The 16,570-nt window shown below is 40.9% G+C and overlaps 3 protein-coding genes across 5 annotated transcripts; all 3 read left to right on the top strand.

Moving 5' to 3' along the window:
- Positions 1-2,207: 2,207 nt before the first annotated feature.
- LOC116205657 (protein GIGANTEA) lies at positions 2,208-10,292 on the top strand. 3 transcript variants are annotated; one of them, XM_031538289.1, is made up of 16 exons: positions 2,208-2,468; positions 2,775-2,889; positions 2,983-3,125; positions 4,079-4,150; positions 4,291-4,345; positions 4,476-4,618; positions 4,824-5,080; positions 5,304-5,359; positions 5,643-5,883; positions 6,199-6,349; positions 6,699-6,908; positions 7,062-8,594; positions 8,781-8,849; positions 9,076-9,294; positions 9,460-9,552; positions 9,689-10,292. In XM_031538289.1, exons 3-16 carry the CDS (start codon positions 3,039-3,041, stop codon positions 9,983-9,985), a joined length of 3,483 nt encoding a protein of 1,160 aa, XP_031394149.1. In that variant the 5' UTR covers positions 2,208-2,468; positions 2,775-2,889; positions 2,983-3,038; the 3' UTR covers positions 9,986-10,292. The 3 variants fall into 3 exon arrangements, with proteins under 3 accessions (XP_031394149.1, XP_031394150.1, XP_031394148.1); XM_031538290.1 differs by having other exon boundaries at positions 2,990-3,125; XM_031538288.1 differs by having other exon boundaries at positions 2,737-3,125.
- A 573-nt stretch (positions 10,293-10,865) lies between these two features.
- On the top strand, positions 10,866-12,743 carry LOC116205658 (40S ribosomal protein S18). Its single transcript, XM_031538291.1, has 4 exons — positions 10,866-11,022; positions 11,480-11,640; positions 12,105-12,293; positions 12,430-12,743. The coding sequence occupies exons 1-4, from the start codon at positions 11,020-11,022 to the stop codon at positions 12,533-12,535; spliced, it is 459 nt and encodes a 152-aa protein (XP_031394151.1). The 5' UTR covers positions 10,866-11,019; the 3' UTR covers positions 12,536-12,743.
- A 1,328-nt stretch (positions 12,744-14,071) lies between these two features.
- Positions 14,072-16,565, top strand: LOC116205155. The gene is made up of 3 exons (XM_031537656.1): positions 14,072-14,286; positions 15,000-15,615; positions 16,130-16,565. The coding sequence occupies exons 2-3, from the start codon at positions 15,065-15,067 to the stop codon at positions 16,197-16,199; spliced, it is 621 nt and encodes a 206-aa protein (XP_031393516.1). The 5' UTR covers positions 14,072-14,286; positions 15,000-15,064; the 3' UTR covers positions 16,200-16,565.
- The last annotated feature ends 5 nt before the right edge of the window (positions 16,566-16,570 follow it).

A 16,570-nucleotide genomic window follows, 5' to 3' on the forward strand; every position in this document is an offset into this window, starting at 1 on the left:
ATTGAAAAAAAGAACGACTGGAATTGATCTTAGAGGAGGACAATGACAATGCGTTTGATTTGTAAGTAATATTTTAAAATCAGATTTTGAATGGTTGGTGTAGAGAATTTATTAATTATGAAGTTGTATTATAATAGAGTGACATAAATGTTTATGTATGGGACCACAATTTGACGTTATATGAGTTATTTTATTTTGTTATGAATAGAGTTAAATTAAAGTAAAATTTTAAAATCTTACTTACAAAACAAACAAGCAATGATATTTCCATGCATATAAGTTTAATTATAAGGCTTCAAATATTGAAGAACCATACACTGAATCTCTATATTTTAGTGTTTTGACTGTACTCGTAAAACTTTTTTTACTGAGTCAGTCATGACTCGTGATGAACAAGCCTTTCTTTACCATATTACTCATTCGGTTTAATAAATGCTTTTTACCAAAAGACAAAATTTCATAATTTCGATCTCTAGAGTTTAGCGTCGTGTTTAACTGAAAGAAAAAAAAAGCTCAAATCCTATGAAAAAAGTTTTGCTAATGCAAATTTTTGTATCCTTACTGGATATCATATCTCTTAGCTTTCGTTTGGTTTTCAAGTTAGAGCATGATCTAATTTAACCTGATTTTACGTAATGATTACGAACGTTAACAAATATATTGATAAGTGAGAATATATATATGTATGTGAATATAGATGTAAAAGTAAATGAGAAATTTATTATTAAAAATTGATAAAATTTGACGACACCTCGTATAATTTGTTAAGTGACTAGCGATACCTATCATTTGAAAAATTATCCACCCACATTTTTCTTGACGTGGCACCAAGAGAACATTCACTTTGTCACGTAAATTCCATGTCACGGAACTATACAAACAGATATGTTATCTGATTTATTTATCTGAACCAAATATGATCCGATTTAAGAAAAACAATAGAAATCGGTGAAATGTGTGGCTAATTTTGAAAGAATGGGGTGTCGCTGATCATTTTACAAATTATAAGGGGTATCGTCGAAATTTACCCTTAAAAAATTAAGGGTAAATTACACTGGTGGTCAAAACAGTTTTAATAATATATCAGGTTGGTCCAAATTTTTTTTTTGCTATTTGATGGTACAAAATGTTTCAAAATTGTAATACGATAGTACAAACCGTCATCTCATCATTGACGGCGTCAAGCCGACGCTGATGGTGTAAACTCGATTTTTGTGGGACGTTACATGATGGTATAAAATGTTTTCAAATTACAACTTAATAGTTCAAAATGTTTTACGTAAGATGATGTAAAATTTACAGTCTTGTAAAGGACGGCTTGACGGCGTTAATTGCGAGATGATGGTTTGTACTATCATGTTATAACTTTGAAACATTTTGTACCATCAAATAGCAAAAAAAAATTTTGGACCAACCTGATACATTATTAAAACTTTTTAGACTACCGGTGTAATTAACCCAAAAATTAATTATAAAAATGATTAGAAAAAAAGTACGAGTAGAAAATTATTATTAAATGGAAAAAAATAAAAATAGTAATGAGTTGGATAGAGTAAAATTTTAATTTAAAAACTTAAGCCCGTTTGGTTAATAATTTTTTTTAACTTTACTCCATTTTAACTTCAATTATGTTCAATTCAACAACACAATTATTACTTTTCCTTTTTTCTTCAATTTTTTAACCATTCAATTTAATTTTTAATGTTAAATTCTCTAAACTATTAATTACTCTTTCACACTTTTTCTCATAATTCAACAACACAATCATTACAAACAAATTAAAATTAAAATTCAACTCAACTAAACTCTAAAACCAAACACAGCCTAAACAAAACTATATACTACTTCCACATTTGTACGTGACACGACTGTCATAAAATGTAATTTTGATAAATTTTATGTATGGCCTTCAGAATATTCCAACTGAAAATGATAAAAAATGTCCGCAGTAAAATTTTCGAATTGTAAATCATCATTTTTCATACATACCACACATAAAGAGTCAAAAATTGGAAAAGTCCCCAATTTTTCAACCTCAGAAATTTCGAATTTCCCATGGGACCAGAGCCATCATGCATGTGCATGTATGTATGTGTGTATGGATACATCTATGGGATGGGATGGCAGGACGTGACGCCCTCGGCCTCTAAGGCGAGAGGAAAATATCATTGCCACGTATGCAAATCAATCTTCGCCTTCGGAGCTGCCCTCAGCGTTGTAAAAGATCTTCCCCTCCTCTCTCTCCTCTCTCTCTCTCTCTAGCTCTGTGTCTCTCTGCTCACCACCAAATGAAGAAGAAGGAATCTTAAAATCTTGCCAGTCACAGCTCAGCTTAGATATAGGAAATTTCACCTGTCAGAGTAAATAAAATCTTCACTTGAAACCTCCCTTGGACAGGAGCAGCTACTCCCCTGGACGAGGAACACCCAGATTTTCCTTTTCCGTTCGTGCCTAATAATCTTTGTCGGGTATTCTTTCCATTTCTTCCATTCTTATCTGCAATTTTTTTCCTTTGGATTCTGAGCTGATCCCTTCTGGGTATTTTCTGCTCCTTCTTGTCTGATGTGCCTGTGAACTAAAAATGTAAAATTTGGCATGCTGTGGAGATATATCTGTGCGAGCTAGCTCTTGGGTTGGAGTTTTTTTTTTTCCTTCTTCTTTTTCATTTTTTCACTTTTTTGGGTGAGATTTTAGATGAAATCTGTGCTGAAGCTGTTGGTAATTTCATTCTCGCAGGAGCGGGACATATTGTTGATTTGTGTATTTTGTTGCAGTAACTGACAGACAGACAGACAGACAGACAGGGATATTCATACTAAGACTGACCTAAGGTGGATTCGAATTCTTCGAAGGAGGTGCTGGTGCTCTTCCTTTGTTTCTGACATATAGGTTGGTATTAGCCATTGGTCCTTCATGGAGGAGTGATCGGTCCGGCTGGCTGGTGGGATGTTGAATTACGATATCTTGATTCTTGATTGGTAGCCTGCAGAGTTGAAGCCCTCTTGGTTTTCATATTTGGGGGAAGCTTGTAGGCTTCCATGGCTAGTTCGAGTGAGAGGTGGATTGATGGGTTGCAATATTCTTCACTCTTCTGGCCTCCTCCACGAGACCCTCAGCAACGAAAGGTGTGAAAATTTCTTTTGTATTGGCATGTTCTTACGGCCGTGATTCTCGTGTCCTTTGGCCTATGGAACTTGACTGGATTAGATGCCTATGCTGTGCTTATGGAGGGTTATGAGAGTCTGTATACAAATTCCCTCCCCTCCATAATCCTCAATCCAAACAACCACTAAGCATGACAGTTGTTTGATGAAAGATAATTAATCAGCAATTTTTATCTGGGACTTGCTTTCGCTTTGTGAAATGTTTAAGAGGCCAACCTTTCAAATATCCACACAATTGTAGGAAAAGATGGATATGAGAATAATTGAAAACCAGATAGTTTTAGCCTGTTTGGCCTATGGTTCCACTTTCTTATGATTTGATAATAATAATATCACTTCGATGATTCATGTGAGGTACTGTCTAGATATAGACAAGTATTGTGGCTGTTACGTGGTCTTGTTCACCAATTACTGTAGAAATAAGGTTGGGCCCAATGGATCTGTCTATTGGCTTGGCTTTTCTGGATAAAGCAGAATGCAGGGAAATGAGAAGGAATGGTCCTTTACAATTCTTTTCCTGGATATCTTTTATCTGTTATCTAGGATAAAAACAGTTGAAAAACAGAGGGATTAGTCTTTCAATTCCCAGGCTACTTTGCCTTTCTGTTTCTTGCTTGAACGCCGAACCAGCCTTCTCTCTCTTTTTCTCTCTCTAGAGGTTGATAGAATAAGAAACCATTGCTCTAGCATTCTCTCTTTGTTTTCATATTGATAGGGAAGTCGGTGATTTGGGGTAGGTCAGTTTAAGTTTTTTTTGTGTCTTAGTGGCTTTATATAGATTGGTTGACTTCACTGCAGTGCCACTTCTAGAGAACTCCTCTTCATGGATAATATGGACCTTTTTCATTTTTGTTTTATTTTTCATCTCCTCCAAAGGGTAATCCTATGATTTACTAACAAGCTGCTGATTATAGGCTCAAACCACAGCCTACGTTGAGTACTTTGGTCAATTCACGTCAGAACAGTTTCCCGATGATATTGCTGAGGTATGTAGCTGTTCCTTTTCCTGTCCTTTCAGAACTTGCTAACAAGTGGCATTATCAACATAATTCATGAATTTAAAATTGTGGATGAAATCTTTCTGAAATTGAAATTTGGCTCATTGGTTGTACTTTCTTATTGGCAGTTGATTCGGAGCCGCTACCCCTCCAAGGAGGAGCGCCTGCTGGATGATGTTTTAGGTATCAATGTTACCTGATGTTGTTTTTGCAGTCAGAGTACTACAGAGAACAAACTGTAATTGTGTGATGGCACTTCTCTCTCCGTAATTATTGATATATGTTTTTATTTGTTTTATTTTGATCCTTCCAGCAAAGTTTGTGCTTCATCATCCAGAGCATGGTCATGCTGTTCTTCTTCCGATAATTTCATGTATCATTGATGGCACGCTGGTGTATGATAGGAGCAATCCTCCATTTGCTTCATTCATTGCCTTGGTCTGTCCGAATAGTGAGGTTTGGAATCTTAACTGTTCAGCTTTTGCTTTTTCTCATGTATAATTATTCTTCTCACCTCCAATGATACGGGTGGTACTCAAAGGGATAGCCTGCTCCTACTTCTCCAAATCTCCTATAAAATCTTAATATTCCATTTAATTATCGAATCACTTTTATTTGCACAAGGTTACTTATACTGCATGTTAACCCTTCTATCCAACAGAGTGAGTATTCTGAGCAGTGGGCTCTAGCATGTGGAGAGATTCTGAGAATCTTAACTCTTTATAACCGTCCTATATACAAGACTGAGAAGTTGAGTAGTGAACTGGGGGGAAGCAGCAGCAGCAGTGCTTCAAGGAGTAAATCTGTCTGTGACCCGACTGCGCAGCCAGAGAGGAAACCTACTAGACCTTTATCTCCGTGGATTACTGATATATTGCTAGCAGCACCTCTGGGTATAAGAAGTGATTATTTCCGATGGTGAGTGGGTTTCTTATAGTATGTTGATGTTATCTCACTTTAATTTGATGGAATCTGCCAATAAAATTGGAACTTAGATGTCGGAGAATTTCTTTTTTCTTTGTTTTTTCCCCAACAGTACAGTAGATTGATACTCACATTAGTTGTTAGGAAATGCATAAAAAGCATGTGATTCGTACTTTATCGATCGTGATGATGCGAATTTGTTACGTGCTAATAATAGGTGTGGTGGTGTGACGGGAAAATATGCAGCAGGAGAACTTAAGCCACCTACAACAGGTGAGTGATTTGCTTAAATGTTCATTTCACAGATTTCTGGTGTCGGGAATTACCCAAGTATTTTACCTCCATATATGCTCAGCATGTGACTTATTTTGCTTAAAATTGGGAGACTGGTGAAAGAGGGTAGAGAATCTAACTTTCTCAGAGCTTTAGGGGTCTAAATCCTTGTGATCATATGGTCTAGAAAGCAAAAATAGGAACGTGCAGCCTTTATCAAGTACTATTTACAGCTCGAAAGGACCAAACCACAGTCAGCTAACTTTCTTTGTCTTTCTTAAAGTTTCGTCCCGAGGATCAGGAAAGCATCCTCAGCTCATGCCATCAACTCCTAGATGGGCAGTTGCAAATGGTGCTGGCGTAATTTTGAGTGTTTGTGATGAGGAAGTCGCTCGCTACGAGACTGCAACTTTAACAGCTGCTGCTGTTCCAGCATTATTGCTCCCACCTCCTACGACAGCTTTGGACGAGCATCTGGTTGCTGGGTTGCCTGCTCTTGAGCCATACGCACGGTTGTTTCACAGGTAGGCTCGTAATCCTCAGTTAAGAGGCTGGTACATGCAGCGGTGGTATTGTTGTTATCACATACAAGTTTGTATACTAGGAGTGATCAGTATCGTATGTATTATTTGATTCCATTTCCTATTTACAAAATTGCCCATCAGGAGTTCCTCAATATGATGGAGGCATGATTGGGTAAACATAGCTAATTGAATATGAGGGAACTGGAACTTGGGCTTTGATGCTGTGTTAACCAGCGCAGTTCAAATTGGAGCTTAGCATCCTTATTATCAAATATTTGATGTATTCATGAAATGTATATATACTATTGTTTTCAGGTATTATGCTATTGCTACTCCAAGTGCCACCCAGAGACTTCTTTTAGGACTGCTAGAGGCCCCCCCATCATGGGCTCCTGATGCACTCGATGCTGCTGTTCAACTCGTGGAGCTTCTGCGGGCTGCTGAAGAATATGCATCTGGGATGAGAGTAAGTCGCTCATTGTTTTCTTGATCCAGAGAGCCAAAAAAAAAAAGAAAAATCTTTATTAGCAGTCCAAAAGACGTGTCTCCAATGAGAAAGTATTGTGCGTAATGGATATACTCTGTGGCATTGTGTGACCGGAAACATTAAAAAAAAAATCTATTTTTGTCAACAATATATAAATATATATATATATATATATATATATTTGTGGTATTACTAAAAACCAAAAGAAATTAGGGAACCCTATTGGCTTGTGACATGGCCTTGTGGTATACCCGTTACAGATAAGACTTAAGATCCAACTGTCATCAGTCAAAGGCAAATACTTATTGCCTTTTTTTCCTTGGTGCAGCTGCCTCGGAACTGGATGCATTTGCATTTCTTGCGAGCAATTGGGACAGCGATGTCTATGAGAGCGGGGGTGGCTGCTGATGCTGCCGCCGCTTTACTGTTCCGTATACTATCACAGCCTGCACTGCTTTTTCCCCCCCTGCGGCAAGTCGAAGGAGTTGAAGTTCAGCACGAACCAACGGGGGGTTATATTTCATGCTACAGAAAGCAGGTAAATCATTGTCAAAATCGAACATCTCTCTTGCTTTACCTTTTCTTTTTCATTCCTTTTCCCATTTTTTCATGCCAAACAAGGTCTTAAAGAATCCTTCTCGTTCATATTGCTACTTCGTGTTGTGATTTTAACTCATCTCTTCAAAAATAGATAGAAGTTCCAGCAGCTGAGGCTACTATAGAAGCCACAGCCCAAGGGATCGCTTCGATGCTATGCGCCCACGGACCTGAAGTGGAGTGGAGAATCTGTACCATATGGGAGGCCGCCTACGGCCTCATCCCTCTGAGTTCCTCAGCAGTTGATCTTCCTGAGATCATTGTGGCGACCCCGCTTCAACCACCGGTGCTTTCATGGAACCTCTACATCCCGCTCCTTAAAGTCCTTGAGTATCTGCCTCGTGGCAGTCCCTCAGAGGCTTGCCTGATGAAGATCTTCGTTGCAACTGTGGAGGCAATTCTCCAGAGAACATTCCCGCCAAACGCTCCTTACCATTCTGGGGTTGGGCCAACATCGAAGAATCTTGCAGTGGCAGAGCTCCGCACGATGGTCCACTCGCTCTTCTTGGAATCCTGCGCTTCGCTTGAGCTGGCCTCTCGCTTGCTGTTCGTAGTCTTAACTGTCTGTGTGAGCCACGAGGCGCAGTTCAATGGAAGCAAGAGGCCCAGAGGAGAAGACACTGTTGTGGCAGCAGAGGGTTATGAGGACCCATCAATAGTGTCTGAAGATCGTGAGAATCGGAGAGTGGCAAAATCACGAAAGGTCAAGAAACAGGGTCCTGTGGCAGCATTTGATTCTTATGTTCTTGCCGCAGTCTGTGCTCTTGCCTGTGAGCTGCAGTTGTTTCCTTTGATCTCGAGAGGAGGAAGCAATCGCTCAAACTGTAAGCAAAATCTGGAGAATCTACTGAAGCCTGCGAAGAAAAATGGCTCATCTGATGGGCTGCAGAGTAGCTTCAATGCGGCCACGCACCACACCCACCGAATCCTTGCAATCCTGGAGGCTCTTTTCTCATTAAAACCATCCTCAGTAGGGACCACATGGAGCTACAGCTCAAACGAAATCGTGGCTGCTGCTATGGTGGCGGCACATATTTCTGAGCTGTTCCGACGGTCCAAGGCCTGTATGCATGCTCTCTCAGTCCTAATGCGGTGCAAGTGGGATAACGAAATTTACACTCGGGCTTCCTCATTATACAATCTCATCGACATACATAGCAAAGCTGTTGCCTCGATTGTGAACAAGGCGGAACCCCTCGAGGCACATCTGTTGCAGGCACCTGTGTGGAGGGACTCGTTCCTCTGTTTCGACCAAAACCAACAGAATTGTTCGAGCAGTAGTGGTTGCTTCGAAGTGGGACAGTCCTCCCTTCCTCGGGATAAATCAGTTAGCACTGATGATATGGTGAGCTGTGAGGAGAAATCATTACATCAAAATCATACTAGCTGTTCCTTTGGGAAAGGAATTGCGAGCTTTCCACTGGATGCTTCAGATCTTGCAAATTTCTTGACAATGGACCGGCATATCGGGTTTAACTGCAGTGCTAAGGTTCTTCTGAGGTCAGTGCTCGTGGAGAAGCAAGAACTATGCTTCTCTGTGGTTTCTTTGTTGTGGCGAAAGTTAATTGCATCACCCGAAATTCAACCTTGTGCAGAAAGTACATCTGCCCAGCAAGGATGGAGACAGGTGAATTTCAGTACGCAAGTTTTCTGATTGTTGTATGTTTTTCTTCGCAATATTGTTCATTTCTGTACTCTTGATTCGGGTGCAGCAAAAACAAAAATGAAAATGCTCTATTTGAATTTAATGTTGTGTGCTGTTTCCTTTGGATATGAAAAACCTCAATTTGCTGTATGGTTTGGATTTATTTAGGTGGTTGATGCTCTATGTAATGTTGTATCGGCTTCACCAACAAAAGCAGCGGCAGCAGTCGTCCTTCAGGTCAATTTTTATTCAAATTGCCAATTTCCTCTCAAAGTTTTGCATTCTCGTTATCTACCGTTTTCCATCTGATATGCTGCATGGATATCTTTTCTTCATCAATACTACATCTTTATGGATTTCGAAGTTATTCGAATCACAACCCAACTATTGTTCCCTTAGGTTCTATTCTTTCCTCGGGAGATTTTATCTGTTTGGTCACTTCGTTGCCCTGTTTGCTTGTCAGGCGGAGAGGGAACTGCAACCTTGGATTGCAAAAGACGACGATCAGGGCCAAAAGATGTGGAGGATCAACCAAAGGATCATCAGACTGATCGTGGAGCTCATGAGGAATCATGAGAGGCCTGAGTCACTGCTGATCCTTGCAAGTGCTTCAGATCTCCTTCTCCGTGCCACCGATGGGTTGCTCGTCGATGGAGAAGCTTGCACTCTACCCCAACTTGAGGTAAACCCCTCCCATATGTACATTTGGGGATACCATAAAACTGAAATTTTGGATGTATCGTGATGATAAAAAACAAAAAAGCGAAAAGTTTTTCAGTTTCCTGCTTTTTGGTGCTCACTAACTCATCTGTCACTGTCATTCTAATCTTCTTGAAACAATGAACAGCTGCTTGAGGTAACAGCTAGAGCAGTTCAACCCGTGCTGGCCTGGGGTGAATCGGGGTTAGCAGTCGCTGATGGTCTTTCAAATCTCCTAAAGGTAACGAAAACATAACAAAAGTTAGGACATAGAAGTTAATGCAGTTTTCAGACCAAATGTGCTAATAGAAAGTAGGTTTTCTCTTTATGTTGCTCCGTATCTTCTCATCCAAATTGTTCCATACAAATCCGTGCAGTGCCGGATGCCCGCCACCGTAAGGTGCCTGTCTCATCCGAGCGCACATGTCCGCGCCCTAAGCACGTCCGTCCTCCGGGATATACTCCACACAAGTACCATCAACTCCAAGCACAAGCCGAGGCAAAGGAACGGAAACCACGGTCCTTACCAGTTATTCAATGTAGATGCAGTCGACTGGAAGGTGGACATGGAGAAATGCCTGACGTGGGAGGCCCACAGCAGGCTCTCTAGCGGAATGTCTCTCCAATTCCTCACCACAGCTGCAGATGAATTAGGTTGTACGGTCCTGGTATGACATCGACCTTAGTTTCCCATCGGTGCTCAGAATATATCAATTAGAATCCCTCACAGTATGGAGATAGTGTACAGTAAGACGGTCGATGGGCTCGATATGGTTTGCCTTTGTGATTTCCGATTTTTTGTTTCCCGATAACGTCTTGATTTAGTGAGACCTATGTATTGTTTGATGATGCCCGGATCCGTATATGGTGAAATAGGTTGTAATTTGAGAATTCTTTAGTTCTAGCAGCTAACCTTTTCTGCAATGTTTGCCAGAACATAGCAATAAGAGTGTGAACTATGAATCTTTAACATTTGTGAACTATATAGATCGAAAACATTTCATCCCCTGCTCAAATCGGCAGATTCTACGTAAAACCAGGAAGTTTAAACCGATGAAATGTGTCTGTTGAGTCCAACCTCGCAATATAGGAAGTCGATTGTCAGAAAATCTGTTTGAGGTTGGGCTGGCCTTGCTCATTGTCGGGTGCTGGAGGGTAATCATAGGTCGAGTTCCTAGCAGTACGTTTCATTCAGCTGAACTGTTGGTCTCAAACGAGAATCCTTTAATCGAACGAAATTTTGGATCGAGGTCTCGATTCGATATGAGGAAGGTTTGGATCGAGGTCTCGATTCGATATGAGGAAGGCCGATGATCCGAAAGCTCTTGATTGTACGGCCATTAGCGCTGGAAGCTCGATGCCGAGTGGCCCAATATGCTTTCAACGTTCGAGGAGTAAAATAGAAATGCACAAATGTTCTGACTCTATATGCAATTACAAGTTTCATATTGTAGACTTTGGGCCTGGGCCTTCCGCTGCTGGGCCGAAACCGAAGCTTGGTTCTATGGCGTAACCGGTAATATATTACCCTAGCCGGAGGACAAAATAGACAAATCGCTTATCATCTCCCGTAAACCCTAAAGACACTGAAGCATATATAAGAGAGAACCGGAAAGACGGCGTAGAGCTCTTTGTTGCCTCCGAACCGCCTCCGAGAACGAGACTAGCAGAGCGATTCCATTTCCTCTGAGCTCTCTCTGCATCAACAATGGTGATTCTTCTTCCAATTTATCGTTCGAATTTTCTCTTATTCAATGGTGAAGTGTGGTTTAGATTAGTCATCGTGACTCGAAGCTGCTGGAGGCTCATGTTTTTGTGGCTGGATAGATGAGCTTGTGGCCGTTGTTTTAGCTTTATTTTCTGATGATACTGCGATTTCGAGCATGTTATAGTAGCTTAGGATGAGTAGGTTGGCGTGATCTAATCGTGAAGACTTGGATATTGTGCATCTTAGTCGATGATTTGATTCGGGGTGACCAACCACATATTGTGGAATTAGTTTGGCAGGCATTTATGTGGTTACAAAACCTTAGGTGAAGGGTTTGAACTGTTTTGTCGGATAGGAAGTTGGTCTGGTCTCCCTAGGTTCTTTTGTTAAATCTTATATATGTTATAGATGCTCCAGGGATTGACTGTTGTGTTGGATTTTGGTTTGTATGCATGGGTAGTCTCTGGTCGCGAACGAGGAATTCCAGCACATTTTGCGTGTGCTGAACACTAATGTCGATGGCAAGCAGAAGATCATGTTTGCTCTCACCTCCATTAAAGGTATCGGTCGCCGATTCGCAAACATTGTCTGCAAGAAGGCCGATGTGGACATGAACAAGAGGTCTCTCTCTCTCTCTCTCTCTGTGTCTTGAAACACGACAAAATGTAGGATGATAGAAATTGTTTCTTTCAGTTAATTAGCTGGTCTTTTGGACTCTAGAATCTCTGCTTTTGTCTACGGGCTGAGTTAATCAACGTGCATACTTTTCTTGAGTTGATATCCATATAAGTAATATTATTTGCTAAGGGTGATGTCTTTTTTGAGTATAGGTTTTAGTCGTAAAGTGTTGCTCGAGTTGAGGTGATGACATGGACCTTATGTGGTTAACAAGGATAGAGTAATTTAGAAGCTGAGAAATAGCTCGAATCATTTGTTTATATCGACATGAAATGAGCTGGTGCTCATTGGCTTGGGCATGTGGTGCTGATGATGCTCATGCTACTTGATTTGTGCTTGGCACCCTAGCTTTGCTCAATATTTTGGTGATAGCCTGTGTTGGATATGTTCGTTGTTCTTGAATACAGGGCCGGTGAATTGAGTGCTGCTGAGCTGGATAACCTCATGGTTATCGTTGCCAATCCCCGCCAGTTCAAAATTCCAGATTGGTTTTTGAACAGGAAGAAGGATTACAAGGATGGGAAGTACTCCCAGGTAGTCTCCAATGCCCTAGATATGAAGCTCAGAGATGACTTGGAGCGGTTGAAGAAGATCAGGTACTCCTTGCATTCTGATGTCTCCTTATTCCATCTGTTTTGCTATGTTCCATTGGGTCGAAGTGAATTACTGAAACCAGTTTTTGTCTGTGAAAACATTATGTGAGTTGCTAAAGTTGGACTTCAAATCATGCAGGAACCACCGAGGTCTGAGGCACTACTGGGGCCTTCGTGTACGTGGTCAGCACACCAAGACCACCGGCCGCAGAGGGAAGACTGTTGGTGTCTCCAAGAAGCGTTAAGCTCAGCTCGATTTCTTCTTCTCATTTAGAATGGAAAGGCAGAGTTTTGTTTACAAGAATGTTTGGATTTCTGAGAATTTCTTGTAGCGAGTTTACCCTGTGGATTGATGTTAAGGTTCTCCATTTATATGTACAAGTGGTTCTTGTCTACAAGACCCCCACTTCCCCACTTCCCCACTTCAATGACATGACCACATTTGTTTTCTAACGGCGACTCGAGCCTTTCTCGGTAGTTTTTTTGTCTGTCTTGTTCTCAGAGTGGCGTGACAGGGGCTTGCTTAGTCAGCAGCCCAGCGTCTTTCCGGCTCAGTCACTGGATTGAAACGATTGAGATTGCTAAGTTTCACTTGGTTTGACTAGTTTGGGATTGGGACATTTAGGGCCCCCAATTTAGTCGCTGTTTTGAATCGACTGAGGTTGCTTAGTGGTACTTGGTTTGACTTTGTTGGATTGAGAGCCTTCCCTAGCCCCATCGACAGTCTAGTGTCTTTCCCGGTTTGTTGGATTGATTGACAACACTACTTGGCCTAGGCTCCAGTTCTCTTCGTCGGAACGGTTCTATGAAGGGTTCTTGGCGCTCGAATGCAGCTCAAGACCCCTCTACTTTGCGCTATTGTCGATGTCCCTTTTGAATGTTGGCGCTAGACGGTTGAGTTCTACATGGACTATGGCTTGAGGACCTTCTTACGGTTTAGGCGAAGTCCATGTGTAACGATAGAGGGTTCCAATCGGAATTTCGGAATGTTGCTACATTGTTTCTGTGATTATATCGTTTGGTCTTTTATTTAACCTAAATATTTTCCTATGTAGTATGCTAGGAGGATCCGATTATTCTAATTTTGTAATTTCGATTTCTTAAGCTTTTTGGCATGTAAATTTTACATGTTATGAATAAATTCTAAACAGAAAAAGAAGAAGAAGATATGTCTAGCTATTCAATAATACAGGGGACTTAGTTGCCAGTAGATACAAGAGGGCAGAAACAAAATTGTGAAGAATGGTCAAAGATTTTCACTATCAACAAGAAAATAGACTTAATTTAATTTCCAAATAAAATAAACTCAATCTTAAAAAAAAGTTCAACATTTCAAGTGGTTCGTCCTTACTCCCTTTTAACCCTCCTTTTGAATTGAAAGAAATATCGAGAAGGGGAAGGGAGGGGAGAAAAACCTAATCTATGGTGCGCTAGACTTTGGATATGAGGAAAACGGAGGGCATGCGATATAACTTTCCCTTCCATCCCTTTTCTTTTATTTTCTCCTTAATTAAATATACATAAATAAGGTTTTAGATTTGAATTTTGTGAAAAAAATTCATAACGGGAGAGTTTTATCTTTTAGTGAGTCGATTAACTCGGTTCTGAATTAGGCGGGATTCCAATTACAAGTTGTAAAAGAAAAAAAAATAATTTTTTTGATAAAAGAAAAAGAAAAAAATATAGATGAAAAGAAAAGGAATATCCATTTACGGAGCGGTCAAAGTCAAACAGTCAAGCCTGTCTTGGACTACTCGATTGGACAAATCACCTCAACACTTCACAGTTCACAACCAACAGCGTTAGTCGGTCAGTCACCCCATTACTCTTTCCCATTCCCTCATCACTCCGTTGTCCGCTCTCCGGCAGCAGCTCGACCCGCTGGCGAACAAGCTCCTCACCCTGTCCCATCCACCGCCGTGACCGATCTGACAATGCAGCGTCATCTGCCGCCGCCGCAGTCTCCGCCTTGCGCCTCCCACTGATGTCCTCCAAGGTACTACTTTAACTCCCTGCCTTACTCGCTGGATCTGCTCGTGCTTCTGATTCGACCGCAGATCTCTTTTATCTATCCCGCTGCAATGTTCGATTCGGTTTCTCGGTAGCTCGCTCTCTGTTACGCTCGATCTGGTAGCAAGATGGGGATGGGGAATGCATGTGCTTCGATTGATGATAACTGAACTCGGTTGCTGCAGCGAGCTGAGTGTTGAGCTGCTGAGTGATATAGATTGCCATTTTCAACTTTCGACATTTCTAACGAGCTCGTACATTCTGTAGCTGTTCCGATGTCAAATGTGGCCATTGCCAGTCGCTCCATCGTAGTTCCGCTTTAGATATTTGCTTTCATTTTGGCAATTTGATGCGTCGCTTGGGATGTGTCTGTGGTGTAAGTATGAAGCTGTACTTGATGTTTCGGTTGTTTAATTTAATGTAATAGGTATTCGAGTCCTGAAAAGGACAGGGCATTCTTTCTTTTTATGCTAAGAGTCCATATTGATGCATATAGTTTAACGACCATTTATCTGCTGATACGGCCGGTTCTTAGTTTGTTACCTTTTTTCGCTTTGCATGTAGTAGATATGTATGCTGATGGAGTAAGAAGTATCATTTCTCTGGTTATTGTATTATAATCAGTGTTGCTGCATTTGAAATTCTATTGAGCTTTCTGATGGTACGATAGTTAATTATATGAAGGGCTTGCTTCCTCAGGTCTGGTGCAGGAACAGGACTTCTGGGTGATATTACATACCATGGTGCACAGATGAGCAGTAACCATGTTGTTAGCAGTAGAAGGAGGAGGATTCTTTTCTTCTTCGGCTTCTGGGTATAGCAAAGGTCTGACCCTTCTCCTCTTGGGTCAGAAGGATGAGGATGACAAGCCCATGAGAGTTTCCCCCTGGAATCAATACCACTTGGTTAATCAGGAGCCTGATGTACGCGGTCATCTGGGTTCAAGAAGAAAATGGCATTCCAGGGCATGGGTGTCCTTCATGTGCTTTCACGGTGCCTCTGGAGCAGCCGATGGACCATCATATCCTAATGTTGGTGGAGATCATCAGGAAATTTGGCCTGGCCCTCTTGTTTCTAATAAGTGCAAGGATTCTAAAACTGATCTTGATGATGTTATCGATGCCAAAGTCGACACTCCTCGGAGTAACTTGAGAAGGAGATCCAGTTCTGTTGCAGTTTCTGTTTTAGATGCCCATGAATGCAATTCACTGGTTGAAAATATTGGCAATATCCCTGGTCAAATTGGAGGCAGAAGAGTTCAGTGGACAGATGCTCTTGGGACTGAACTAGCTGAGATTAGAGAGTTTGAGCCCAGGTAATGGGAACTATACTTTCAGCTGTAATTGATATGTCCGTATGAATTTTTTGTTAATTGTTCACATTGTTATCCTTTGGTTGGTGGAATTTTTGCACTGATCTTCATTTTGGCCGTTTGATACCATTGCATGATTGCTTCATACTGCAAGTTACGACTCCGGCCATAATTCTTCACAGAGATTTTTTTCCATGTTTATCTCAAAGCTCACACAGTGCTTTTATTAGTATAACCTTGATCTTTGCCTGCATTTTGGTGATTCCATGGATTTGTATTAGCTTGTGTTTTAACTATTGAGATGACACCCGTGTTTTTCCTATCTGTATTTTAAATAAGTTTTCACCTGCACAGAGAAAATAGTGTTGGTGTTCCCATCTTCAGTATTTTCCTTCTCTTCTTAGGTGTATGCCTAAACTTGTTTCACTTCTTACCCTGTCCTGCTTTTCGTTCCCGACAATAATTTTCTTTCTATTTGCAATGCAATGTCTGAAATTTAAACTTCTTATTATGACAGTGAAATCGGTGGATCAGATGATGAAGCAGAAAGCAAAAATGAAGGAAGATGCACTTGCACAATCATGTAGCTTTCATCTCCTGCAGAGGGGTGCACATGCTTGTCAGCCGAGCCACTCATGCTTGAATGTTATTTGGAGAAAGATTTGTGGTTTAGCCCTCTCTCAGGAGCCCCACTCATAATTTCAGACTGCCTATTCGATCGGTTCATCCCGACGGATGTGTTCCTCCCATTATTTGTATTGTAGTTGATGTACCCCTAGGTTTTGCTTATTCCTTTTCTTGTGAATATCGAATTTTGCGGGAGTTGTTCGTGGCTTGTACTTGCTGTTTTCCTTGAGATCAAATTTTCACCTCTTCTGCTGATCTCCAAGCACACCTGCTTTTGTAAGCTTTGCCCTTTCTCAACAGATTCTGTTCTAATCATTTCATTTAGATGACA

Source organism: Punica granatum, chromosome 4 (assembly GCF_007655135.1).
Source record: "Punica granatum isolate Tunisia-2019 chromosome 4, ASM765513v2, whole genome shotgun sequence".
NCBI classification, from domain to species: domain Eukaryota; kingdom Viridiplantae; phylum Streptophyta; class Magnoliopsida; order Myrtales; family Lythraceae; genus Punica; species Punica granatum.

What these genes read in the sequence shown, in the direction of transcription:
- LOC116205657 (XM_031538288.1), top strand. Translation starts at nt 3,039, where the DNA reads ATGGCTAGTTCGAGTGAGAGGTGGATTGATGGGTTGCAATATTCTTCA. An exon ending in CCTGCTGGATGATGTTTTAG is followed by an intron (nt 4,346 to 4,475) that starts GTATCAATGTTA and finishes TGATCCTTCCAG; the next exon opens with CAAAGTTTGTGCTTCATCAT. An exon ending in AATATGCATCTGGGATGAGA is followed by an intron (nt 6,350 to 6,698) that starts GTAAGTCGCTCA and finishes TCCTTGGTGCAG; the next exon opens with CTGCCTCGGAACTGGATGCA.
- LOC116205658 (XM_031538291.1), top strand. An exon ending in GATGTGGACATGAACAAGAG is followed by an intron (nt 11,641 to 12,104) that starts GTCTCTCTCTCT and finishes TCTTGAATACAG; the next exon opens with GGCCGGTGAATTGAGTGCTG. An exon ending in GAGCGGTTGAAGAAGATCAG is followed by an intron (nt 12,294 to 12,429) that starts GTACTCCTTGCA and finishes CAAATCATGCAG; the next exon opens with GAACCACCGAGGTCTGAGGC.
- LOC116205155 (XM_031537656.1), top strand. Translation starts at nt 15,065, where the DNA reads ATGTTGTTAGCAGTAGAAGGAGGAGGATTCTTTTCTTCTTCGGCTTCT. An exon ending in ATTAGAGAGTTTGAGCCCAG is followed by an intron (nt 15,616 to 16,129) that starts GTAATGGGAACT and finishes TTATTATGACAG; the next exon opens with TGAAATCGGTGGATCAGATG.